Source organism: Thalassophryne amazonica, chromosome 5, assembly GCF_902500255.1.
Source record: "Thalassophryne amazonica chromosome 5, fThaAma1.1, whole genome shotgun sequence".
NCBI classification, from domain to species: Eukaryota; Metazoa; Chordata; class Actinopteri; order Batrachoidiformes; family Batrachoididae; genus Thalassophryne; species Thalassophryne amazonica.
This window is the reverse complement of record NC_047107.1, coordinates 24,254,938-24,281,327: the sequence shown is the minus strand read 5'-3', so window position 1 is coordinate 24,281,327 and position 26,390 is coordinate 24,254,938. Positions and strand designations below refer to the sequence as shown.

The following is a 26,390-nucleotide window of genomic DNA, read 5'->3' as shown; positions in this document are numbered from 1 at the left end:
GAGGTCCCAGAGACATGCTCACAATCCAAGACAATCCAACATGTCGCTCAGCTTTTCAAGTGCTGCAGTACAGGCATTGATTGTTTCACAGCTTCATTGCTGTTTGTGCACTCTCCTGTTCCTTAAAACTTTATTGATAGGCTTCAACTGTGCCTCTAAAATGCAGTGTGTGAATAGATGAATGAATGAGTCTATGACCATGCATGAATTGTCATAAAAGAAAGAGGGGAGATGGTTGAGTGAGGTTCGTGGGATCTGAGCAAGTGACATTGTCTGCTCACAACCTCTCATTAATATCAGCGCTGTAGTATAATTAGCCCTCCCACAAACTCAGAACGGTTTCAGTTTATTGTGTTCTTAGCATGTTATCAACAGACTGTAATGACTGGCTTGTTTTTGAAGCTGGGGTTGCTTATTTATGACACAGCACCACTCAACGCTGCCAGACATGCAATGAATGGGTTTTCAGAAATTTAGTACATTGACATGATTATTTATTTGTTAGCAACAATAGACAAATGCTTTTACAATTAATTACATGAAATTCCTGGTATTTTGAAGTAATATACATCAAGTACATGTTAGAAAATTCAAAGAACTGCTGGACAGCATGCTTTAGTTTGTCAGGAGATGCCCCTAGTCCATAATTTGCCCAAAACAAATAAGTAAAAACTATTTAATATCAGAACGCATTTGTAGTACATGCTGCTCTTTCCCTTTTAAAGGAATTCTTGATGAAATGGTATTTTACTAATTAGCAAGTTATCTCATTAATTGAACAGAGGATTTTGGAGAACAATGCTGTTTTTTCTTGATTATCAACGATATGATCAATTAATAATGTTAGTGTGTAAAACCAGTCAGGGGACTACACTATTTTCTAAATGAAGCCATAACACTCCCATGGCCTGCTGTCTAAAATACAAACTGTATGATACAGTATGAAAGTGAGTGACTGTGCAAGAAGGTAATGAGTGAGGAAAGCCACTCGTTGGATCTGTTCCTACAACAGAGTCCGTCCTGTGTCTGCCACAGAGAACATCTAGTCCAGCACATGGATCCAGCCGTATCCTCTGCAGAGAAAGGAGAGCTGCTCATAGAAGAAGAAAGAAAAAAAAAAACTAATTTCTTTTGACCCCATACTTGCTTGCTGGCAGTATCACCCAAGTCATCCAGAGGCATACGGTTTTAACTTATGGTTAAAATTAAGTTATTTAAATTAATGTCACATCTGAAGTTTTATAAAGTGAAAATATCAGATATATGTTTTAGTTTTAAAGTTATGCACTAATTTTGAAGGTTTTAGTGTGGACATGCTGTGCCCAGTGCATTATGGGTAATCTCAGTACATTCACGACAGGAGAAATGCATTTGAGACGCTCTGATCATGGTCCACACGGACAACAGCATTAAACCCTTTTTATATTGTGCCTAAAACTCTCGTGAATATATTCTCTGGGTTTATAGACATTGTTACTGTGTTTGTTTTATGTAAAAATGCCAGAAGAAGCTCAGGAATATATATAAGATGTCAGAAATTCGGTTTGCGTTTATTAAATTCCATGCACCTTAAATCACAATTTGGCTTTGTTTTGCAGATGCCTTTTTTTTTTTACAAATTAAAAAATGGCATATTTTACAAAATCACATTTATATGTAAACACCAACACACATCTCACATTAATGTGTTGGTTTTTACATAGAATGAATGAGTCAACCAATCAGTGTTAGCAGAGGCACATTTTACCCTTAATCCCTTTGGCATCTGTCTGTTTGTTACAAAACTTCAGAATTAGTGCATTATTTAAAATTAAAAGATATATGTTATATTTTAACTTTGTACAAGTGACAGAATTGACATTAATGGAGTTATTCTATTCGTATTAATTTTATTTAGAAATCAAAACCATAAGTCAGCACTGCTTTACTTTCCAAGACCTCCGCCTCACGGCGATACTGCTGCATTCTGTTAAAGAATAATGACGCACTACTGCAAGCTATGTAGTAAACAGGAGCTTCCAGCAGTGGGCAGGGTGCACAAAGACAGAAATGCTGACTTATTATTTGGGGTTGTGGTCATCTTTGATGCTACCAGAAGCGATCATGGTGTTAAAACTCAAAATCAGCTTGTTAGTTGCAAGTGTACTAGAGACAATACTGAAAGTTATTGGTTAGCTGTAGCTTCTGATAATTTTTTGGGTGGTTTATCGGTTTAGCTTCATAAAAGATAACTTTTCAGTTATCCGATTATCTGTTATCGAAGCTAACTTTTTGGTTAGCTGTGCCCACCACTGATCATTAATATACAAAACAACAATGGGCCAAGGACTGAACCCCGGGGCACCCCACAAGTAATCTTCAAGAATTCAGAATTTTTCCCACCAATGGTGGACACACTTATACCTATTGTGTAAGTAGCTTGTTATCCAATCATGTGTGAATCCCCTGATACCATACTTCTGTAATTTGTCCAATAGCAAGGTATGAGCTATAGTATCAAATGCTTTCTTTAAATTAAAAAACCCTACAGTATATTACTTATATTCAATCATGTTGGAAATTTGGTCAACGAAATCCATTACAGCCAATGAAGTAGTGCTATTCTTCCTAAAACTGTATTGCTGCTCGCTAAGGATATGATGTTTAGTTAAAAAATCATTTAACTTCATTACAAATACCTTTTCTAAAATTTTAGAAAATTGTGGTAAGAGGAAGATTGGCCTATAATTTGAAAAAACATGTTTGTCACTAGATATGAACAATGGCATGACTTTTGCTTTTTTCATTTTGCAAGGAAATTTCCCAGTCATTGACAAATTACAGATATACATTAAAGGCTTAACAATACAATCAATAATATTTTTAACTAAAAACATATCAAAATTGTCACTACGTATCAGTTGATTTTTTTTTTTCCCCCTTACGTTTGTGAACTAACTACTCAACTGTAACTACTCAATAATTTCTTTTTTTATCTGTTTCTTTAATGAACACTGAATCCAGAACTGTTTCATTGTTTTGCTGTGATCCAAAGAGCATGTTTTAGAAGATACAGTTGAATTTGCTAAGTTTTTACCCACATTAACAAAATAACCATTAACATGATCTGCTGTAGCTTTGTTTTCTTTAACAGTTGTGTCAGTATTTCCATAAAATAGGCAGGATATTCTTTCACAACTTTTTTTCTTATTTATGATTTCATTTAAAACCTTCCAAGTACTCTTTATGTTTCTTTTATTTTTTCCAATAAATCACTACAAGATAATGCTCGTTAGTTTGTTTTCTTATATCTTCTCTCAGCTTCAGTTCTAAATTTAAAACTGCTTGCACAAAAAACAAACAATATATATATGTATATGTACAACCCCTGGCAAAAATTATGGAATCACCGGCCTCGGAGGATGTTCATTCAGTTGTTTAATTTTGTAGAAAAAAAAGCAGATCACAGACATGACACAAAACTAAAGTCATTTCAAATGGCAACTTTCTGGCTTTAAGAAACACTATAAGAAATCAAAAGATTGTGGCAGTCAGTAACGGTTACTTTTTTAGAAAAAAATATGGAATCACCCTGTAAATTTTCATCCCCAAAAGTAACACCTGCATCAAATCAGATCTGCTCGTTAGTCTGCATCTAAAAAGGAGTGATCACACCTTGGAGAGCTGTTGCACCAAGTGGACTGACATGAATCATGGCTCCAACACGAGAGATGTCAATTGAAACAAAGGAGAGGATTATCAAACTCTTAAAAGAGAGTAAATCATCATGCAATGTTGCAAAAGATGTTGGTTGTTCACAGTCAGCTGTGTCTAAACTCTGGACCAAATACAAACAACATGGGAAGGTTGTTAAAGGCAAACATACTGGTAGACCATGGAAGACATCAAAGCGTCAAGACAGAAAACTTAAAGCAATATGTCTCAAAAATCGAAAAATGTGCAACAAAACAAATGAGGAACGAATGGGAGGAAACTGGAGTCAACGTCTGTGACCGAACTTAAGAAACCGCCTAAAGGAAATGGGATTTACATACAGAAAAGCTAAACGAAAGGCATCATTAACACCTACACAGAAAAAACAAGGTTACAATGGGCTAAGGAAAAGCAATTGTGGACTGTGGATGACTGGATGAAAGTCATATTCAGTGATGAATCTCGAATCTGCATTGGGCAAGGTGATGATGCTGGAACTTTTGTTTGGTGCCGTTCCAATGAGATTTATAAAGATGACTGCCTGAAGAGAACATGTAAATTTCCACAGTCATTGATGATATGGGGCTGCATGTCAGGTAAAGGCACTGGAGAGATGGCTGTCATTACATCATCAATAAATGCACAAGTTTATGTTGATATTTTGGACAACTGAAAGGATGTTTGGGGATGATGAAATCATTTTTCAAGATGATAATGCATCTTGCTATAGAGCAAAAACTGCAAAAACATTCCTTGCAAAAAGACACATAGGGTCAATGTCATGGCATAAGGTCAGTGTCAATGAGCAGATCTGATTTGATGCAGGTGTTAATTTGGGGGATGAAAATTTACAGGGTGATTCCATAATTTTTTCCTCAGAATTGAGTGATTCCATATTTTTTTCCTCTGCTTGGTCTATAAAAGTAACCGTTACTGACTGCCACAATCTTTTTTTCTTGATTTCTTATAGTGTTTCTTAAAGCCAGAAAGTTGCCATTTGAAATGACTTTAGTTTTGTGTCATGTCTGTGATCTGCTTTTTTTCTACAAAATTAAACAACTGAATGAACATCCTCTGAGGCCGGTGATTCCATAATTTTTGCCAGGGGTTGCATATATATGTATATGTGTGTATGTGTGTATTCTGAAGTTCCTTAAGCCCCTGTCACATTGGCGTATTCGTAGAGCTGCTCATTACAGCGTCTTCTTTGCTGTAATGAGCAGCTCTCCGCCCACTTCACGTGGAGTTTTTTCTCAATACGCAGCAGTATGTTGAGGGCTACGCGCGTAGGACGGAAGAAATTAAACCTGTTTTTCTTCGGCGTACAGCACAGCATGGAGCCTTCACGCGAGTACACACAACACCGTGCTACTGTCCGCTATTGTGAGCCCGCCCACGCTGCAACACAGTACTGTGCGCCATTTCACATCTCCCTGTTCTTCTGGAGCTATAAATACTGCAAGATCGTTGCGTCACTTTATCATACTGGACTAATTATATGAGGACTGTTTCACTGTGTCGCATCGTTTCATAAAACCTCTCTCTCTCTCTCTCTCTCTCTCTCTGTGTGTGTGTGTGTGTGACAGAGAGAGAGAGAGAGAGAGGTTTTATTTTGCGGAGTCTGATAGAGGAGAGAGAGCGGTTTTATTTTGAGGAGTCTGCTTCTCCTTAAAATAAAACCGCTTGCTCTCCTCTATCAGACTCCTCAAAATAAAACCTCTCTCTCTCTCTCTGTCACACACAGAGAGAGAGAGAGAGAGAGAGGTTTTATTTTGAGGAGTCTGAGTCTCCTTAAAATAAAACCGCTGTCTCTCCTCTATCAGACTCCTTAAATAAAACCCCCCTCTCTCTCTCTCTCTCTCTCTCTCTCTCTCTGGGTGTGTGTCTAATCAGAGCTGTGACTCTTTAAAATAAACACGCACTCGCTGCATGTCGGTGTGCTCATCAAACACCCTGATCGATCAGTCTGATCAAAGCCGAAAAGAGCTGTGACGCTAAAATAAACACGCACTTGCTGCATAAATAAATAATAATAATAATAATAATGTTAAATGACTCTGTTTTTGAGCCGCACCACACCATGCCGTAGAGAACAGAGCGCACTTCCAGAGAGGCAGAAAATAGCACTGAAACTGGTGCAGCATGGCACACGCGATTGTGTGCACACATTAAAACATGAACACACGCAGCTGCAAGTATGAACGAACACTGTTAAAGGCTGAGTACGCGTGTATTTCGGCCGTATTTAAATGAAACACAACGCTGCAATGAGCAGCTCTACGAATACGCCACTGTGACAGGCCCTTTAGTGATCCAAGGTTTATCATTGTTTTGCTTATTTCCAACTTTTAACACAAAAGGGCAATGTTTATCATATAAATTGGAACTAAGAGAAATGAATGATTCATAAGTTTGTCTGTATCAGATGCAGCACTAAGATCTAACAGCACCAGTGTCAGAATCCATTTCAAGGAGAAGATCATTTACCACTTTAGTGAGAATTGTCTCAGTGGAATGATATGTCCTTGGGGATAATAGGCCGATGTCGGTCATGGCTGACCATGGGTGCCTACTCTATTAGCCTGGACGTTGTGGTATGGAGGACAGGCTGTTGCCCATGCACCTTGTCCCCCTCTCCACCTCGCTGACAAATCCAGAGGAACAGCAGGTTTGCTACAGTTTGGTGCCAGCACGGTCACAGGAACTGCCAGAGCAAAGCTGAATTCAACAACGAGCTACCTTAGGGTTTCCAACGCCGGAATTTGTTAGGGTTTATCCTGAGCCTTTTCCTAAAGAGAATACCTGCAAGACAGCAGAGGTTTGAATTTGGAGTGTGCTCTCTCCTAGATAGGTTGCCGACCAAGGGTAAAGAGCCCTATGTCCCCTGGATGTGGCAGCCCAGTAACCCAGGGAGAAGCTCGTAACCCCGAGCAGGGAGGCAATATACAGGTACTGACCCCTGCCCAAGGGGAGCCCAGAGGCAACTGTGGCTAAGGTGCAGCCTCACGTTCACCACTCTGTTGGGAGAGCCACAGCTGGATGCAGTTTTTAGTCATACCCAGGGCGTTGGGGAATACACTTCATATGCATCATCCGAGTCCACCCAGCTGTAAATGGGTACTCACCTCGGCAGTTGAAACAATGTGCAACAGACTGGCATCCCGCCACACTGTCATTCACTTAATGTTGCAGAATCCAGGGATAATGAGGATGAGGTTGATCTGCACAGGAGAGAAGTATGAGTGGAGCAAACTGTTTTCCTTTGCATAGAAGGTTGAAATACAAGTGGTGTCACCTGTATTTCAACTAATACCTGTTTGATAAATAAAAATACTTACGTGCAGAAATGTAACACTCTAAAATAAAGTACATCATCCAAACAAAACAAGCAAATGACCAAAAAAGAAACCTATAATTTTTAATATTGTAGCTCATTATGACCACAGGCTGCTGCAGAGCTCCTGTTTTGCTATTTGCTTGATATGACAAATAGAAAAGCCTTAAAATCTTTTCATCAAAGCTGCATTTGTAAAGCGAGAGTAACTCCAACAAACACTGGCTTCAGTAATTAAACGTACACTTCTGACAACAAAATATGAACATTGCGATGTTCGATGTTGACTGCACCACTGTCATGTTGAGGTGTTTGTCACCTTATGGGTATTTGAAACACAAAGTGTCCTTTTAATGGAAATATAGAAAATGTTTGGTTACCATGTAAGTAATGTGATATCAAGATTATGTAACATTCTTCATGTCAGAGTTTGACAATAGACATGTCACTTCACAGTGGAATTTTTTTTCAGTGCTATTGTGTAAAGACTGAAGCCTTTCTGGTTTTTGGGTGGGTGGCCTGAAACTGATCAGCTGCAACAAGCAGTGACTGTAACGTAGCGCTGCATCAGTGTCCTACAGCATTAACATCTGCGCCAAATGGTATGTAGTCAGGCAGCACAAACGCAGTTAATGCAGAGGACATTGACAGACATGTTTTATGCCCCCCCATCTTTTTCTCCAGAGAGTCATTTCATTGTTACTGTCTGAATGACATATCTGATTCCATTGCACAGCTAGTCACAAAGCATTTGGGATTCATATCCTAGCCATTCATCTCTGCCAAAGTCATCTGTGCCTCTATCAGGCCTTTCTCTCCCTATGCTTTAAACCCAGAACAAAGATTTCAAGAAAAGTGCACCAAAAACAGAGGGAAAACATTCAGTTTCAGAATTTTCAATATTACATGATAACCCCCTGCTTCCCACTCTTCCAGTCTGATCAGTCGGTGTATCTGTGCAACTCCAACAGCCTCGTGTCGCTGATTGAAGAGTCTTATTCTGCAAAAACTGTCGGCTTGAGTGAATAATTCAGTGTTAGCGGGAGCAGAGACAGATAGGCTCTGTGGTTCCTCTGTTTCCCTCTAACATCGCTCCAACACCTCCCCTCAGAGGATACACTACATGTGTTTTGGGGACGAGGGGGGGAGGTGGTGGGAGGAAGCAGACACATAACCCTTGCTTTGACTTCTGCACAGTATAGTGTAGAGAGAAGTGTAGCGGAGCACACAGCACTGTCACAATGAGAGTTTTCTTAATGTAGTTCCTCTGTTATCGGTGAAGGCCACAATGTTTCCTTTCATTCTTCTTGAGCTGCTATAAATATTGAGTCTTTGTGTACACCTGCTTTCATTTTGTGTGTTTACTTCCGCAGGGATGGCTGTCATGAGTATGAGCATTCAACACTTCCTGGGTGGGCTCATCACCACGCTCACCTTCACTACCATGATGCATTGCACTCAAAGGGCTGAAGAGAGCATTCAGGTAAAATAGATATCAATACCTGCCAACAGCCTTATTCCAGAGCCTCAGGTTTTGTAATTGTTAATTACTAGGTGCGTTATGATTACTCCGTCCGCTGTGGTATCTGAAAAAGATGTAAAAACACTTTGACACTGAATGGAAAGCATTAAAGCTAGAGTTGGTAGTCCTGGAGAGCTAGCAAGACAGCTAGGAAGATTTGAAAGTAGCACCTCCTCTAGATTCCACCCCCTCCTCCCTACCCCGTCAGTGCTCCGTCCAAAGCCACGCCCCCACAAACTTGAACGTGCAACCGACTGTGGGACTCAGTGGGGCAGAGGAAAGCTGTCTGTTGCGCACAGAGAATTTTGAAATGTTCAAAAAAATCTTTCACTCATAAATGTCGTGCTATGTGGCGCCATCTACTGTCCAACACGACGTGCAGCTCATCAAGTGGAGTAAAGAAGGAAGTGAACAGAGTGAGGGGTGACGTCAGCGGATCGCATCAGAGCGCAGCTCGTCTGAACATTATAACAAGAAGTTAAATCTATTCTAAACATACTTTAATAGCTGCACACAAGAAGGAAAGAACACGCAACTGTTGTATCAAGCCATGACAATGTAAACAAGACAAATAATTACCATTTTAGACGGCTCAAAATGCTTTCTCCAGCTTGTTAGGTGCACGCATACGGCTGAAGCTGGAGCGGTCCTGTGTCATTCAGGAAGTGATTACAGCCGTTTTCAACGGCCAGTTTGCAGAGAAAATGATTCATCCGACATGGCACAATCCAGTGGAAGTGATTGTTTCGGCTGTATTCCCTCTGCCATTGTACCGAAGTGAAACGGGATGAGCGTGCACGCACGGAGGAGGGAGGGGGAGAGAGAGGGGGGTGTTGAGCCTGGTGATGCGAGAAGAAAGAAGTAGACATGAAGGCATCTGATTGGTTTTTGACAGCGCACCGCGGGGCTTATACTGGTCAGAGTTTTATCGATCCTACAGCTGCTACAGACGTCTGTTTTTTTTTTGTCGTTCCTTTTTCTGAATACATAATGTATTGACTACTGTTAGGATGGTCTAGTGGTTAAGGCGCTGGGGCATGAGACCAGAAGGTCCTCGGTTCAAATCCCAGCCTGACTGGAAAATCACTAAGGGCCCTTGGGCAAAGTCATTAATCCCCGAGTTGCTCCCAGTGTGTAGTGAGCGCCTTGTATGGCAGCACCCATCGGGGTGAATGTGAGGCATTATTGTAAAGCGCTTTGAGCGTGTGATGCAGATGGAAAAGCGCTATGTAAATGCAGTCCATTTAATCCATATTGTCTTGTATTGTAGTTTGAGGTCATTTCTTCTGGTCATCTGTGAGAGCCAAAGAGGGAGTTTTTCAACATGCACAACCACACCCATCATCATCATGTGTGTTCCCTGGCATTACTTTCTACCTGTCAGCTCTCATCAGCTGTTTCTACCTGGAAAATCTCAAACATCTCAGCAGACCCAGTTTGTCTTCATCACTTACACACACACACACACACATACACACCCTGGCCCTTTTGGTTGCTCCTCACTGACATTGTCCTTTACTGTATTCTGTGACATTCCGACGTCCTTTAAATGTTCTGAATTTTTTCTCTTTTTTTTTTCCTCCGTCATCTTTCACATAAGTGCTTTTGTCCCCATTGTAAGTGGGCCATTGTTGCCTGGAGGTGATGGATGTTCACACAGCTCTTCAGACACTCAGTCAGTCTCTGAAGGTGACAAATTATCATGTAACTTGTCATCAGTGGAGAAGTAGGAGGGGGAAAAAATCAGATGGCACTAAAAATATTTGTCTCCAGTTACGAATGAAATAAATAATGAAAACATGAGGGAAGTAATCACAACCTGTGAGAATCACCGTATTCCTCGGGTTAATTTGAGATGTTCTCATGACATGTATACTGTTTGCTTTTTAGTGTGTGAGCCTGTAGGTGTCTCTGTACAAACACACACACACCAAGAGCATGACCTTACTTCTGCTCTGTGTGTGTGTGCATTATTGAAGGTAGCGCTATCCAGTGACAGAAAGCTGATAGCGTGAGTGCTTGCTAACGATCCCCAAGAGAATGAAACCAAATCTGTTAAACAAGTTGCTCAGAATAAAGGACGTCCACTTTGCTGTGGTCACACAGGCTCTCGGTTCTGTGCACCTCAGCGCACGGACCTGAGTTACTCCTCAAAGAGTACACACTGTACGCATGACCTCACCATTTTCTGCAAAGTGCAAACATTTCATTTACATCTTTTGTTTAGTAGTGAGAAGCATCTGATAGATATTTCGGTGATTAAAATGACCGTGAGTGTTTGTCTTGGATGGTGGAGCAAACATTTTTTTGAAATGAAATGCAAGCAAACGAATGTTTCAAGTTCTGTAGGAGAAACTTCAGTTCTCCTAGAGAAAAGTCAGAATTATTTCTTGCCATTATAAAAAGTAAATTAGTTTGATCCTCATTTAATTTGAAGTATGGATGAATAAAGGAAATAAGTCGTGTTCATGTGTGCATGTGTTCGGTTGGTAATCTAGGTGTCAGTATAGGTGTCCTGTTTGTAACTACTGAATATGCTGCTCTCATACAGAGGAAGGAGGTGTGAATATTAGATAATCTCCTTCCGTCTCTCTCTCACTCTTATCTTCCATCCTGAAAGCCTAAAGGTGGAGATCAGATCGGTTTCTTTAGTTGGCCTCCATCCATCGTCTCAGACCATGATCTCACGCTTTCTCTTTCAGGCAGCTTTTCTATTTCACTCTTCTATCGTTACCCTTTTGCACTTTTGTGGGTGTTCCTAAAGATTCTTAAATCCACTTTGTGCTGTGTGTTCAGCACTGAAAAAATAGTCTGATGAATGAACACAATTTAAATTTGTACGTCAGTTTAACATGATCAGAATGTGTCCAAATAACATTATTTTCAATTAGAATTATTTGTAGGGGCGTAATGATGCATCATGATAATATTATCATGAGATAGTATCATGAAGCCTATATTGAATTGTGTCTTCTTTTGAGTGTTGTGATGCGATGAAATGTCAACTACTACAGCTATAACAAATAACAACCTCTTGGTAGAAGAATGATAAATTATTTGTAAAATGTAAAAATAGGAAACAGATAACAGGTTTATAAGTTATACTTCACATGCACTGTTTCTTTCTCTTTTTGCTCTGTATGCACCACTCTGCATTTAATCATTAGTGATCGATCTCTGCTCCCCTCCACAGCATGTCTTTTTCCTGGTTCTCTCCCTCAGCCCCAACCAGTCCCAGCAGAAGACTGCCCCTCCCTGAGCCTGGTTCTGCTGGAGGTTTCTTCCTGTTAAAAGGGAGTTTTTCCTTCCCACTGTAGCCAAGTGCTTGCTCACAGGGGGTCGTTTTGACCGTTGGGGTTTTACATAATTATTGTATGGCCTTACCTTACAATATAAAGCGCCTTGGGGCAACTGTTTGTTGTGATTTGGCGCTATATAAAAAAAATTGATTGATTGATAACTTGTTTCTTTGAAATTAAAATATTCAGCAAATATTTCTTTCTTCATAATTAGAATGAACAGTGATGTAATTATTTGTCATAATAGGTGTATGATGATTGTACCATGGAGTTGTGTATCATTTCACCCCTAGTTATTTGGACGTATTCTGATGATGTCAAACCAATGTACATATTCAGGTCATGGTTTGTTTGTTTTTTAAATGTGTGTATAGTTTATTCATCTCCCTGTTGCATTGTAGGATGAAAACTGTTTAGAGAGCAAATAGTTTATTAAACTGTTTTCATAGTTTTTGGATTGTGAAAATAAATGTGAAAATAAAACATTTTCAAGCACTAATTCAATGACAGGACAGGTAGTTTGGACATTTTTTTTTTTGCCTTAGTTTTCTTTAGTCTTTTTTTTTTTGTCTTTTTTTTAATTTAACATCATGGTGATTTAAAAACAGTGCCTCTAGCTATTGAGCCCACAGGTGTCTCTGCAGAAAAAAGAGCTTTACTAGGTTTCATGTTTGACCAGTTCAGTGCAGACTTGATTGCTGACAATGATGGGATTTGTTTAAAAAACAAACAAAAAACAACACTGGTAACATGATTTTCTTGCATCGAGTTTTTCAATGGTTTTTGGGTAATTTGGGGGTGCTGAATCTGAATCTGGTGTTAGTTTGTGCCAGTCACATCACCTTTTTGAGATATGAAACCATATTTCTTTTGTCAAACATGGAAGCAAAAGCTGCAGTCTCGCACACCTCCTCTGTGTCATAAATGATATTACGGCTGTCGTTCACATTTCGCCAACCTGGTTTAAAACTATGCTTTTGAAGCTGTTTTTGTGTATGATTAGTGGCATGAAACGTCTGAGTGAATGAGCAACTTGTACGTAATCCATCAATACGGAACATGCAGATTGCAAAAAGGCATCATGTGATAAAGGAAATCTGAGCTCAGATTTGGATTTAGCACCCCAACATTACCATAAATCAGTTCTCAAAGTCCATGTAAGAAAAAAATTTTTTTTTTTTTTTTTTTTTTGACCAGTGTAATTGGTTTTTGAACTTCCTGATAATTCATCTCCGGTCCTGGTGACTGATCAGTCAGTCAGCTGTGAACCACTACATCTCAGTGAGGAACAGCTAAATCTATAGGAATCTGTGGTATTGGGGCTGAACGTTTTTAGGCAGGTTGAGACGCTCTTTTCTTGGAATTGCAAGAAATCTTTGCATCCATTTATAACACCTATAGTAGTGTTCAGAATAATAGTAGTGCTATGTGACTAAAAAGATTAATCCAGGTTTTGAGTATATTTCTTATTGTTACATGGGAAACAAGGTACCAATAGATTCAGTAGATTCTCACAAATCCAACAAGACCAAGCATTCATGATATGCACACTCTTAAGGCTATGAAATTGGGCTATTAGTAAAAAAAGTAGAAAAGGGGGTGTTCACAATAATAGTGTGGCATTCAGTCAGTGAGTTCGTCAATTTTGTGGAACAAACAGGTGTGAGTCAGGTGTCCCCTATGTAAGGACGAAGCTAGCACCTGTTGAACATGCTTGTCTCTTTGAAAGCCTGAGGAAAATGGGACACAGGTGTAAAAAATTATAGGCTGTTCATCTACAGTGATCTCCAATGCTTTAAAATGGACAAAAAAAAAAGAGACGCATAGAAGAAAACGGAAAACCACCATCAAAATGGATAGAGGAATAACCAGAATGGCAAAGGCTCACCCATTGATCACCTCCAGGATGATCAAAGACAGTCTGGGGTTACCTGTAAGTGCTGTGACAGTTAGAAGACGCCTGTGTGAAGCTAATTTATTTGCAAGAATCCCCCGCAAAGTCCCTCTGTTAAATAAAAGACATGTGCAGAAGAGGTTACAATTTGCCAAAGAACACATCAACTGGCCTAAAGAGAAATGGAGGAATATTTTGTGGACTGATGAGAGTAAAATTGTTCTTTTTGGGTCCAAGAGCCGCAGACAGTTTGTGAGACGACCCCCAAACTCTGAATTCAAGCCACAGTTCACAGTGAAGACAGTGAAGCATGGTGGTGCAAGCATCATGATATGGGCATGTTTCTCCTACTATGGTGTTGGGCCTATATATCGCATACCAGATATCATGGATCAGTTTGGATATGTCAAAATACTTGAAGAGGTCATGCTGCCTTATGCTGAAGAGGACATGCCCTTGAAATGGGTGTTTCAACAAGACAATGACCCCAAGCACACTAGTAAACGAGCAAAATCTTGGTTCCAAACCAACAAAATTAATGCCTCGCAGATGTGAAGAAATCATGAAAAACTGTGGTTATACAACTAAATACTAGTTTAGTGATTCACAGGATTTCGAAAAAAGCAGTTTGAACATAATAGTTTTGAGTTTGTAGCGTCAACAGCAGATGCTACTATTATTGTGAACACCCCCTTTTCTACTTTTTTTTTTTTACTAATAGCCCAATTTCATAGCCTTAAGAGTGTGCATATCATGAATGTTTGATCTTGTTGGATTTGTGAGAATCTACTGAATCTACTGGTACCTTGTTTCCCACGTAACAATAAGAAATATACTCAAAACCTGGATTAATCTTTTTAGTCACATAGCACTACTATTATTCTGAACACTACTGTACATATAATTTTGAGGGACAAAATGAATTTCTGATTGATTTCCAGTGAATTCTGGTAATTGTCAGTGATGTATTCTGGTTTCCACTCTTGTCAGTGCTGGCATAGACTAGATTTTGGGATCTTTATATAATCAATGGATGTTCTGATTCCAGTAGTTGAAATGCTGTCTTATAAGTTGCTATTGTCCTCAACCTAAACCAGGGGTCACCAACCCAGTTCCTGGAGAGCACCTGCCCTGCATGTTTTCTAATTGTCCTTGTTCCACTCCCAGGTAATTAACTTTATTAGGTGTTCTCAGCCAATCAAGAGCTGGAAAACACCAATTTAAAAAAAAATCAGGTGTGACTTGAGTACATAGACATGGAAAACATGTAGGCCAGGCGCTCTCCAGGAACAGGGTTGTAGACCCCCGAGCTAGACTGTAGGTGGAAGCTGTATAATTAATGGTGCAACAGATTAAAAAAAACATTGCACTTTCTACACTCAACAAAAATATAAACGCAACACTTTTGGTTTTGCTCCCATTTTGTATGAGATGAACTCAAAGATCTAAAACTTTTTCCACATACCTAATATCACCATTTCCCTCTAATATTGTTCACAAACCAGTCTAAATCTGTGATAGTGAGCACTTCTCCTTTGCTGAGATAATCCATCCAACCTCACAGGTGTGCCATATCAAGATGCTGATTAGACACCATGATTAGTGCACAGGTGTGCCTTAGACTGTCCACAATAAAAGGCCACTCTGAAAGGTACAGTTTTGTTTTATTGGGGGGGGGGGATACCAGTCAGTATCTGGTGTGACCACCATTTGCCTCATGCAGTGCAACACATCTCCTTCGCATAAAGTTGAAGAGAACACCTCGCCAACGTGCCAAACGCCAGCGAATGTGAGCATTTGCCCACTCAAGTCGGTTACTACGACGAACTGGATTCAGGTCGAGACCCCGATGAGGACGACGAGCATGCAGATGAGCTTCCCTGAGACGGTTTCTGACAGTTTGCGCAGAAATTCTTTGGTTATGCAAACCGATTGTTTCAGCAGCTGTCCGAGTGGCTGGTCTCAGACGATCTTGGAGGTGAACATGCTGGATGTGGAGGTCCTGGGCTGGTGTGGTTACACGTGGTCTGCAGTTGTGAGGCTGGTTGGATGTACTGCCAAATTCTCTGAAACGCCTTTGGAGACGGCTTATGGTAGAGAAATGAACATTCAATACATGAGCAACAGCTCTGGTTGACATTCCTGCTGTCAGCATGCCAATTGCACGCTCCCTCAAATCTTACGACATCTGTGGCATTGTGCTGTGTGATAAAACTGCACCTTTCAGAGTGGCCTTTTATTGTGGGCAGTCTAAGGCACACCTGTGCACTAATCATGGTGTCTAATCAGCATCTTGATATGGCACACCTGTGAGGTGGGATGGATTATCTCAGCAAAGGAGAAGTGCTCACTATCACAGATTTAGACTGGTTTGTGAACAATATTTGTGGGAAATGGTGATATTGTGTATGTGGAAAAAGTTTTAGATCTTTGAGTTCATCTCATACAAAATGGGAGCAAAACCAAAAGTGTTGCATTTATATTTTTGTTGAGTATAGTTTGTCCAGTCACAGCCATAGAAGCCTATAACACTTTCAGTGTTACCAGGGGTGTCTTAGTGACTTCCCTCGCTGGTCTTTTGTGTGTGTGTGTGTGTGTGTGTGTGTGTGTGTGTGTGTGTGTGTGTGTGTGTGTGTGTGTGTGTGTGTGTGTGTGTGTGTGTGTGTGTGTGTGGTGACTCAGTTTTCGAGAACTGCCTATTCCACACAGATTTAGCATAGCATATTGTTTGTATTGATATATTCATTGGGTTGTAAGTGTTCAAGGTTCCACCTTACGACTTGCCAAAAAAAAGCTGTCTGTGAAGGTTTCTAAATGGCTAATGCAATATTTTTAAAACCCCTTGAAATAAAGCTAAAATTTATAATAAAATATTGATTATTTGATTTCAGTGCTGTTGTGGTGGTGGACAGATGAAAAATGACAAAAGTTGTGTCACTGACTGTACCTCAGTCTGTTTGCATGTGATGAAAGTGTCAAATGTTTTAAGGGAGTCACTTAGAAGTTACATTCATGTCTTTAGAAGCTCGGCTTATGAGGTCCAGAGACACCTGGCAAGAGCTTATGAAGTCATGAGACCCCTGGACAGAAGTATTTGACGATGACAGTATCATTGCAGTAGACCAAAAGACTACATTTTCATTTGTGACCTAGATTTCTCCACAAAATCCTCCAGAACTTTGATGGTCTGGCCAGTGTAGTGACAAGCAGGACTACAGCATGCTGTGAGGCCTAACCTAGCTTGATAGGTCAGCTAATGAAGTAACGGCATCAGGGGTGTTCCAGTAAAATGTTTGTTGTCCTTATCAAGACGTACCTTTTAAGCACATTTCTACTTTTCCGAATTCAAATGACAGTACTTTAAAAAGTTCTTGGCCTCACCCATAAAATATCGCAGGAGAAACATTGTTCTTGCGTCATTTTTCAACATAACTTTCCTTAACCTCAGTGCACTTGGTCTCTTCCCAGCAGGTCACCTCTTCCCCAAGATACTTTTGTTTTTACAGAGTTTTTGCTTTACCCAAATCCCTTTTCTCTCACATTTCTTGTGTCCTCCACATCCTTATGTTCACCTTTTTCTATCTCATTACTCCTACCTCTCCCTCTTTTTCCTTTCTCCCTTTCTCCTGCCTTTTTTCTTTAGGCAACCCACTACAGTTTCCTGGCGACGCTGGAGGTGCTGGGGAAGCTTCTGTTTGGTACTCTTGCCGGAGGTTTGGTGGATTGGTTTGGATTTCAAGTTGCCTTCCTGTTCTTCCTGACCCTGTCCGCTGGGACGGCTCTGCACGTCTGGACGGCTACCTTCACTGGTGTTCTCAGGGAACACCAGCTCAAAGAACAGCCCAAGTGAGATCAAGATCAGGCTCAAATGTTTGCGCACAGGGCTTTGGCAGGGGCAAAAAAAGAAAAAAAAAACAAAAACAAAAAAAACCTACCACTATTTTAGCACCTCAAACCTGCTTGAATACTGAATAGTATTTATTTATAACTTTAGTCCATTGCTGTCTCAGTTTCAGCAGTGTTGAACATTTTATGTTTCTTTTGTTGCCATTTTATGAAGGATGAATCAGCCATGCAGCCGTGTATTCTTACACTGGGTGCTCCTTTTATTTGCACAGTCATCACAATTGGCCTTATGTTTTACTTTGCATTGGAAAGGTCTGGAAAAGTCTTAACTTTGGGCTTGATGACATTGTTAGGAAACTGATATGTTGAATGCTAGAATAGTTGGTTTAATTTTTGCTGTTGTAATAATAAGACTGGGTCATTAAGTCGGTGTGAAGAATTAATCTGGTGTAGGATTTTGGGATTTTAGGAGTAAATAAAATCAAGCCGTTTTTATCATCTGAGCCATTTTGATTGTTTTAAAGAGCCAGCAATAAGAGCTGAAGCCGAAAGCAATAGCACTACCTTGAGATACTTATTCTATCACATTGTACTGTACATGAATGTTAGTTGTTCACCTGAGTTCTATGGTTTACAGTCATAAATGCATTAAAATCAACTACCTCATACAGTAGTGTTCAGAATAATAGTAGTGCTATGTGACTAAAAAGATTAATCAAGGTTTTGAGTATATTTCTTATTGTTACATGGGAAACAAGGTGCCAGTAGATTCAGTAGATTCTCACAAATCCAACAAGACCAAGCATTCATGATATGCACACACTCTTAAGGCTATGAAATTGGGCTATTAGTAAAAAAAAGTAGAAAAGGGGGTGTTCACAATAATAGTAGCATCTGCTGACGCTACAAACTCAAAACTGTTATGTTCAGACTGCTTTTTTTTACCAATCCTGTGAATCACTAAACTAGTATTTAGTTGTATAACCACAGTTTTTCATGATTTCTTCACATCTGTGAGGCATTAATTTTGTTGGTTTGTAACCAAGATTTTGCTCATTTACTAGTGTGTTTGGGGTCATTGTCTTGTTGAAACACCCATTTCAAGGGCATGTCCTCTTCAGCATAAGGCACCATGACTTCTTCAAGTATTTTGACATATCCAAACAGATCCATGATACCTGGTATGCGATATATAGACCCAACACCATAGTAGGAGAAACATGCCCATATCATGATGCTTGCACCACCATGCTTCACTGTCTTCACTGTGAAATGTGGCTTGAATTCAGAGTTTGGGGGTCGTCTCACAAACTGTCTGTGGCCCTTGGACCCAAAAAGAACAATTTAACTCTCATCAGTCCACAAAATATTTCTCCATTTATCTTTAGGCCAATTGATGTGTTCTTTGGCCAATTGTAACCTCTTCTGCACGTCTTTTATTTAACAGAGGGACTTTGTGGGGGATTCTTGCAAATAAGTTAGCTTCACACAGGCGTCTTCTAACTGTCACAGCACTTACAGGTAACTCCAGACTGTCTATCATCCTGGAGCTGATCAATGGGTGAGCCTTTGCCATTCTGGTGATTCTTCTATTCATTTTGATGGTTGTTTTACGTTTCTTCCACACATCTGTTTTTTTTTTTTTTTTGTCCATTTTAAAGCATTGGAGATCATTGTAGATGAACAGCCTATAATTTTTTGCACCTGCGTATAAGTTTTCCCCTCTCCAATCAACTTTTTAATCAAACTACGCTGTTCTTCTGAACAATGTCTTGAACATCCCATTTTCCTCAGGCTTTCAAAGAGAAAATCATGTTCAACAGGTGCTGGCTTCATCCTGAAATAGGGGACACCTGATTCACACCTGTTTGTTCCACAAAATTGACGAACTCACTGACTGAATGCCACACTACTATTATTGTGAACACCCCCTTTTCTACTTTTTTTACTAATAGCCCAATTTCATAGCCTTAACAGTGTGCATATCATGAATGCACTCTCTAAATTATTTACACATTATTCACTTTGTGTGTTTTTAGGAATCCGCTGGCTTAGCGCAGCTACTAGCTCTTAGCCGGTTTAGCATGGCGGCTTCTCCTGTCTCTCCCGCACTTTTCTGCTCTGGGTGTGAAATGTTTAGTTATTCCTCGGCCTCCTTTAGCAGTAATGGTACTTGTAATAAGTGTAGCTTATTCGTAGCTTTGGAGGCCAGGCTGGGCGAATTGGAGACTCGGCTCCGCACCGTGGAAAATTCTACAGCTAGCCAGGCCCCTGTAGTCTTTGCGGACCAAAGACTAACCGTTTTTCCCCTCTCGGCGACACACCCGCCGAGGATCAAACTCTGGTTATTGGCGACTCTGTTTTGAGAAATGTGAAGTTAGCGACACCAGCAACCATAGTCAGTTGTCTTCCGGGGGCCAGAGCAGGCGACACTGAAGGAAATTTGAAATTGCTGACTAAGGCTAAGCGTAAATTTGGTAAGATTGTAATTCACGTCGGCAGTAATGACACCCGGTTACGCCAATCGGAGGTCACTAAAATTAACATTGAATCGGTGTGTAACTTTGCAAAAACAATGTCGGACTCTGTAGTTTTCTCTGGGCCCCTCCCCAATCAGACCGGGAGTGACATGTTTAGCCGCATGTTCTCCTTGAATTGCTGGCTGTCTGAGTGGTGTCCAAAAAATGAGGTGGGCTTCATAGATAATTGGCAAAGCTTCTGGGGAAAACCTGGTCTTGTTAGGAGAGACGGCATCCATCCCACTTTGGATGGAGCAGCTCTCATTTCTAGAAATCTGGCCAATTTTCTTAAATCCTCCAAACCGTGACTATCCAGGGTTGGGACCAGGAAGCAGAGTTGTAGTCTTACACACCTCTGCAGCTTCTCTCCCCCTGCCATCCCCTCATTACCCCATCCCCGTAGAGACGGTGCCTGCTCCCAGACCACCAATAACCAGCAAAAATCTATTTAAGCATAAAAATTCAAAAAGAAAAAATTATATAGCACCTTCAACTGCACCACAGACTAAAACAGTTAAATGTGGTCTATTAAACATTAGGTCTCTCTGTTCTAAGTCCCTGTTAGTAAATGATATAATAATTGATCAACATATTGATTTATTCTGCCTTACAGAAACCTGGTTACAGCAGGATGAATATGTTAGTTTAAATGAGTCAACACCCCCGAGTCACACTAACTGTCAGAATGCTCGTAGCACGGGCCGAGGCGGAGGATTAGCAGCAATCTTCCATTCCAGCTTATTAATTAATCAAAAACCCAGACAGAGCTTTAATTCATTTGGAAGCTTGACTCTTAGTCTTGTCCATCCAAATTGGAAGTCCCAAAAACCAGTTTTATTTGTTGTTATCTATCGTCCTCCTGGTCGTTACTGTGAGTTTCTCTGTGAATTTTCAGAACTTTTGTCTGACTTAGTGCTTAGCTCAGATAAGATAATTATAGTGGGCGATTTTAACATCCACACAGATGCTGAGAATGACAGCCTCAACACTGCATTTAATCTATTATTAGACTCAATTGGCTTTGCTCAAAATGTAAATGAGTCCACCCACCACTTTAATCATATCTTAGATCTTGTTCTGACTTATGGTATGGAAATTGAAGACTTAACAGTATTCCCTGAAAACGCCCTTCTGTCTGATCATTTCTTAATAACATTTACATTTACTCTTTACTAGTCTTTCAGAAAGCACTGTAACTAGGTTTAAGGATATGATTCCTTCTTTATGTTCTCTAATGCCATATACCAACACAGTGCAGAGTAGCTACCTAAACTCTGTAAGTGAGATAGAGTATCTCGTCAGTAGTTTTACATCCTCATTGAAGACAACTTTGGATGCTGTAGCTCCTCTGAAAAAGAGAGCTTTAAATCAGAAGTGCCTGACTCCGTGGTATAACTCACAAACTCGCAGCTTAAAGCAGATAACCCGTAAGTTGGAGAGGAAATGGCGTCTCACTAATTTAGAAGATCTTCACTTAGCCTGGAAAAAGAGTCTGTTGCTCTATAAAAAAGCCCTCCGTAAAGCTAGGACATCTTACTACTCATCACTAATTGAAGAAAATAAGAACAACCCCAGGTTTCTTTTCAGCACTGTAGCCAGGCTGACAAAGAGTCAGAGCTCTATTGAGCCGAGTATTCCTTTAACGACTTCATGACTTTCTTTGCTAATAAAATTTTAACTATTAGAGAAAAAATTACTCATAACCATCCCAAAGACGTATCGTTATCTTTGGCTGCTTTCAGTGATGCTGGTATTTGGTTAGACTCTTTCTCTCAGATTGTTCTGTCTGAGTTATTTTCATTAGTTACTTCATCCAAACCATCAACATGTCTATTAGACCCCATTCCTACCAGGCTGCTCAAGGAAGCCCTACCATTATTTAATGCTTCGATCTTAAATATGATCAATCTATCTTTATTAGTTGGCTATGTACCACAGGCTTTTAAGGTGGCAGTAATTAAACCATTACTTAAAAAGCCATCACTTGACCCAGCTATCTTAGCTAATTATAGGAAAATCTCCAACCTTCCTTTTCTCTCAAAATTCTTGAAAGGGTAGTTGTAAAACAGCTAACTGATCATCTGCAGAGGAATGGTCTATTTGAAGAGTTTCAGTCAGGTTTTAGAATTCATCATAGTACAGAAACAGCATTAGTGAAGGTTACAAATGATCTTCTTATGGACTCAGACAGTGGACTCATCTCTGTGCTTGTTCTGTTAGACCTCAGTGCTGCTTTTGATACTGTTGACCATAAAATTTTATTACAGAGATTAGAGCATGCCATAGGTATTAAAGGCCCTGCGCTGCGGTGGTTTGAATCATATTTATCTAATAGATTACAATTTGTTCATGTAAATGGGGAATCTTCTTCACAGACTAAGGTTAATTATGGAGTTCCACAAGGTTCTGTGCTAGGACCAATTTTATTCACTTTATACATGCTTCCCTTAGGCAGTATTATTAGACGGCATTGCTTAAATTTTCATTGTTACGCAGATGATACCCAGCTTTATCTATCCATGAAGCCAGAGGACACACACCAATTAGCTAAACTGCAGGATTGTCTGACAGACATAAGGACATGGATCACCTCTAATTTCCTGCTTTTAAACTCAGATAAAACTGAAGTTATTGTACTTGGCCCCACAAATCTTAGAAACATGGTGTCTAACCAGATCCTTACTCTGGATGGCATTACCCTGACCTCTAGTAATACTGTGAGAAATCTTGGAGTCATTTTTGATCAGGATATGTCATTCAAAGCGCATATTAAAGAAATATGTAAGACTGCTTTTTTGCATTTACGCAATATCTCTAAAATTAGAAAGGTCTTGTCTCAGAGTGATGCTGAAAAACTAATTCATGCATTTATTTCCTCTAGGCTGGACTATTGTAATTCATTATTATCAGGTTGTCCTAAAAGTTCCCTGAAAAGCCTTCAGTTAATTCAAAATGCTGCAGCTAGAGTACTGACGGGGACTAGAAGGAGAGAGCATATCTCACCCATATTGGCCTCTCTTCATTGGCTTCCTGTTAATTCTAGAATAGAATTTAAAATTCTTCTTCTTACTTATAAGGTTTTGAATAATCAGGTCCCATCTTATCTTAGGGACCTCATAGTACCATATCACCCCAATAGAGCGCTTCGCTCTCAGACTGCAGGCTTACTTGTAGTTCCTAGGGTTTGTAAGAGTAGAATGGGAGGCAGAGCCTTCAGCTTTCAGGCTCCTCTCCTGTGGAACCAGCTCCCAATTCGGATCAGAGAGACAGACACCCTCTCTACTTTTAAGATTAGGCTTAAAACTTTCCTTTTTGCTAAAGCTTATAGTTAGGGCTGGATCAGGTGACCCTGAACCATCCCTTAGTTATGCTGCTGGGGGGTTCCCATGATGCACTGAGTGTTTCTTTCTCTTTTTGCTCTGTATGCACCACTCTGCATTTAATCATTAGTGATTGATCTCTGCTCCCCTCCACAGCATGTCTTTTTCCTGGTTCTCTCCCTCAGCCCCAACCAGTCCCAGCAGAAGACTGCCCCTCCCTGAGCCTGGTTCTGCTGGAGGTTTCTTCCTGTTAAAAGGGAGTTTTTCCTTCCCACTGTCGCCAAGTGCTTGCTCACAGGGGGTCGTTTTGACCATTGGGGTTTTTACGTAATTATTGTATGGCCTTGCCTTACAATATAAAGCGCCTTGGGGCAACTGTTTGTTGTGATTTGGCGCTATATAAATAAAATTGATTGATTGATTGATTGAATGCTTGGTCTTGTTGGATTTGTGAGAATCTACTGAATCTACCGGTACCTTGTTTCCCATGTAACAATAAGAAATATACTCAAAACCTGGATTAATCTTTTTAGTCACATAGCACTATTATTATTCTGAACACTACTGTATCAGCACTTTGTGGTACGATGCATAGAGGTGAATGTACAGTAGCGGCACAAAGCAGATTATACACAATATGATACCCAGTAGCTAGCTAGCAGCATCAAAACAGAGACTGTTATCTAATCTACAACAGCAAAGTAGGTTTTTTGTCATTTGTTTATTTTTCCCACTTTAGAAAACTGGTTAATTTATTAAATGATCGAATTTATTCACCAATACACATACATACTGAGTCTCATATTAAGTTAAAGACCCCCTTCTTTAGTTGTAACTGACCACAGTCAAACCCTGCCATTTATGCAGTGTTCACGTCGTCTGTAAGCAGTAGATAGAAAACTGGATGTTTCATTGTTTTCAATGAGAGGTTGACAGAACAATTCCGCCACCTCTGGCTGGGACCGTGGCAGCCACGTGCACCAACAGTACTTGTCATCAAAAGTTAAAAATTTTTAACTTTTGCTGCTTATCGTAGCAACAAGAACAAAGCAGATGTTGTTTCATCTTTAATGAAGAAGAAAAATGGACAGGAAGAGATTATTTAAGTGCAGAGAGTGACCGGGTTTTAAACAGATAAATGTGAGTAATTTGTGTGATATTACAGAAGGGAATTAAACTATAGCATCACAAAGTTAACTTTTTCAGCTGCCATCAGACCCTGGGCTTCCTGTTTTAATATAACACTGTGCACAATGCTAAAATGCTGTTGTATCTTTCAATTAATTAAATTATCTTCCATGTTGATAGCATTGAAAAATGACCATATCTCACATTGACACGACGACAGAAATTCTGCTATAACGACCGCTATGATGGTAGCAGGTGGAAGGTTTCGAGGTTCCCCATTTTATTTTTTGTTCACAGATTTTCTTCCGGTTTCTGTGTCTTTCGCCCAACGTGGTGTTATGTGTGATGCGGCCCTAAATGATGGCACACACTATTAATGAATCATGAATAAACCACATAATTCAATCTCATTTGGCATGTTCACGTTGTATGATGTTTTCTTGTTTTGGGTTCATCAGACATTTTCACTAAATTCTGTTATGTATGAAGATTGAAAGACTGTTGTTGGTGATAAACTACAAGTCTTGCTAACATTATTTGCATCTTGTATAAAAAAGTCAAAGGCACAATAACACAAAATACCCACTCCACTGTACTGTATGTCTTCAGGTTCTACTACTACTGTATTTCCTTGCTTGAGGTTTGGAATGTTATAGCAGCATAAAATATTTATTTTATAAAATGTTATTTTACACAATGCTCTCAAATAATTATGTGTGTGTGTGTGTGTGTGTATATATATATATATATATATATATATATATATATATATATATACAGCACTTCACTTTTTCCACATTTTATGTTACAGCCTTATTCCAAAATGAAGTAAATTCATTTTGTCCCTCAAAATTATATATACAGTAGTGTTCAGAATAATAGTGCTAGGTGACTAATAGGATTAATCCAGGTTTTGAGTATATTTCTTATTGTTACATGGGAAACAAGGTACCAGTAGATTCTCACAAATCCAACAAGACCAAGCATTCATGATATGCACACTCTTAAGGCTATGAAATTGGGCTATTAGTAAAAAAAAAAAGTAGAAAAGGGGGTGTTCACAATAATAGTAGCATCTGCTGTTGATGCTACAAACTCAAAACTGTTATGTTCAAACTGCTTTTTTAGCAATCCTGTGAATCACTAAACTAGTATTTAGTTGTATAACCACAGTTTTTCATGATTTATTCACATCTGCGAGGCATTAATTTTGTTGGTTTGGAACCAAGATTTTGCTCGCTTACTAGTGTGCTTGGGGTCATTGTCTTGTTGAAACACCCATTTCAAGGGCATGTCCTCTTCAGCATAAGGCAGCATGACCTCTTCAAGTATTTTGACATATCCAAACTGATCCATGATATCTGGTATGTGATATATAGGCCCAACACCATAGTAGGAGAAACATACCCATATCATGATGCTTGCACCACCATGCTTCACTGTCTTCACTGTGAACTGTGGCTTGAATTCAGAGTTTGGGGGTCGTCTCACAAACTGTCTGCGGCCCTTGGATCCAAAAAGAACAATTTTATTCTCATCAGTCCACAAAATATTCCTCCATTTCTCTTTTGGCCAGTTGATGTGTTCTTTGGCAAATTGTAACCTCTTCTGCACGTCTTTTGTTTAACAGAGGGACTTTGCGGGGGATTCTTGCAAATAAATTAGCTTCACACAGGTGTCTTCTAACTGTCACAGCACTTACAGGTAACTCCAGACTGTCTTTGATCATCTTGGAGCTCATCAATGGGTGAGCCTTTGCCATTCTGGTTATTCTTCTATCCATTTTGATGGTTGTTTTCCATTTTCTTCCACGCGTCTCTGGTTTTTTTTTTGTC

General features: G+C 39.8%; 1 protein-coding gene and 1 long non-coding RNA gene across 3 annotated transcripts in view; one reads left to right on the top strand and one right to left on the bottom strand.

Annotated features, from left to right (window-relative positions):
- The window catches only part of mfsd3 (major facilitator superfamily domain containing 3), an 88,271-nt gene extending 70,018 nt beyond the window's left edge, over nucleotides 1-18,253 (top strand). Inside the window, exons 4-5 of one of the 2 annotated variants that reach the window (XM_034169802.1) lie at nucleotides 8,401-8,510; nucleotides 17,386-18,253. In XM_034169802.1, coding sequence (XP_034025693.1) covers nucleotides 8,401-8,510; nucleotides 17,386-17,592 — 317 coding nt within the window. In that variant the 3' untranslated portion in view covers nucleotides 17,593-18,253. The remainder of the gene's footprint in view (nucleotides 1-8,400; nucleotides 8,511-17,385) is intronic. The other variant, XM_034169801.1, reaches the window with a different exon arrangement.
- Nucleotides 1,955-25,245, bottom strand: LOC117510182. The gene is made up of 3 exons (XR_004560642.1): nucleotides 24,302-25,245; nucleotides 13,121-13,125; nucleotides 1,955-1,966 (listed from the first exon to the last, which is right to left on the bottom strand). It is a non-coding gene; the product is annotated as an uncharacterized LOC117510182 (long non-coding RNA).
- Between the last annotated feature and the right edge of the window lie 1,145 nt (nucleotides 25,246-26,390).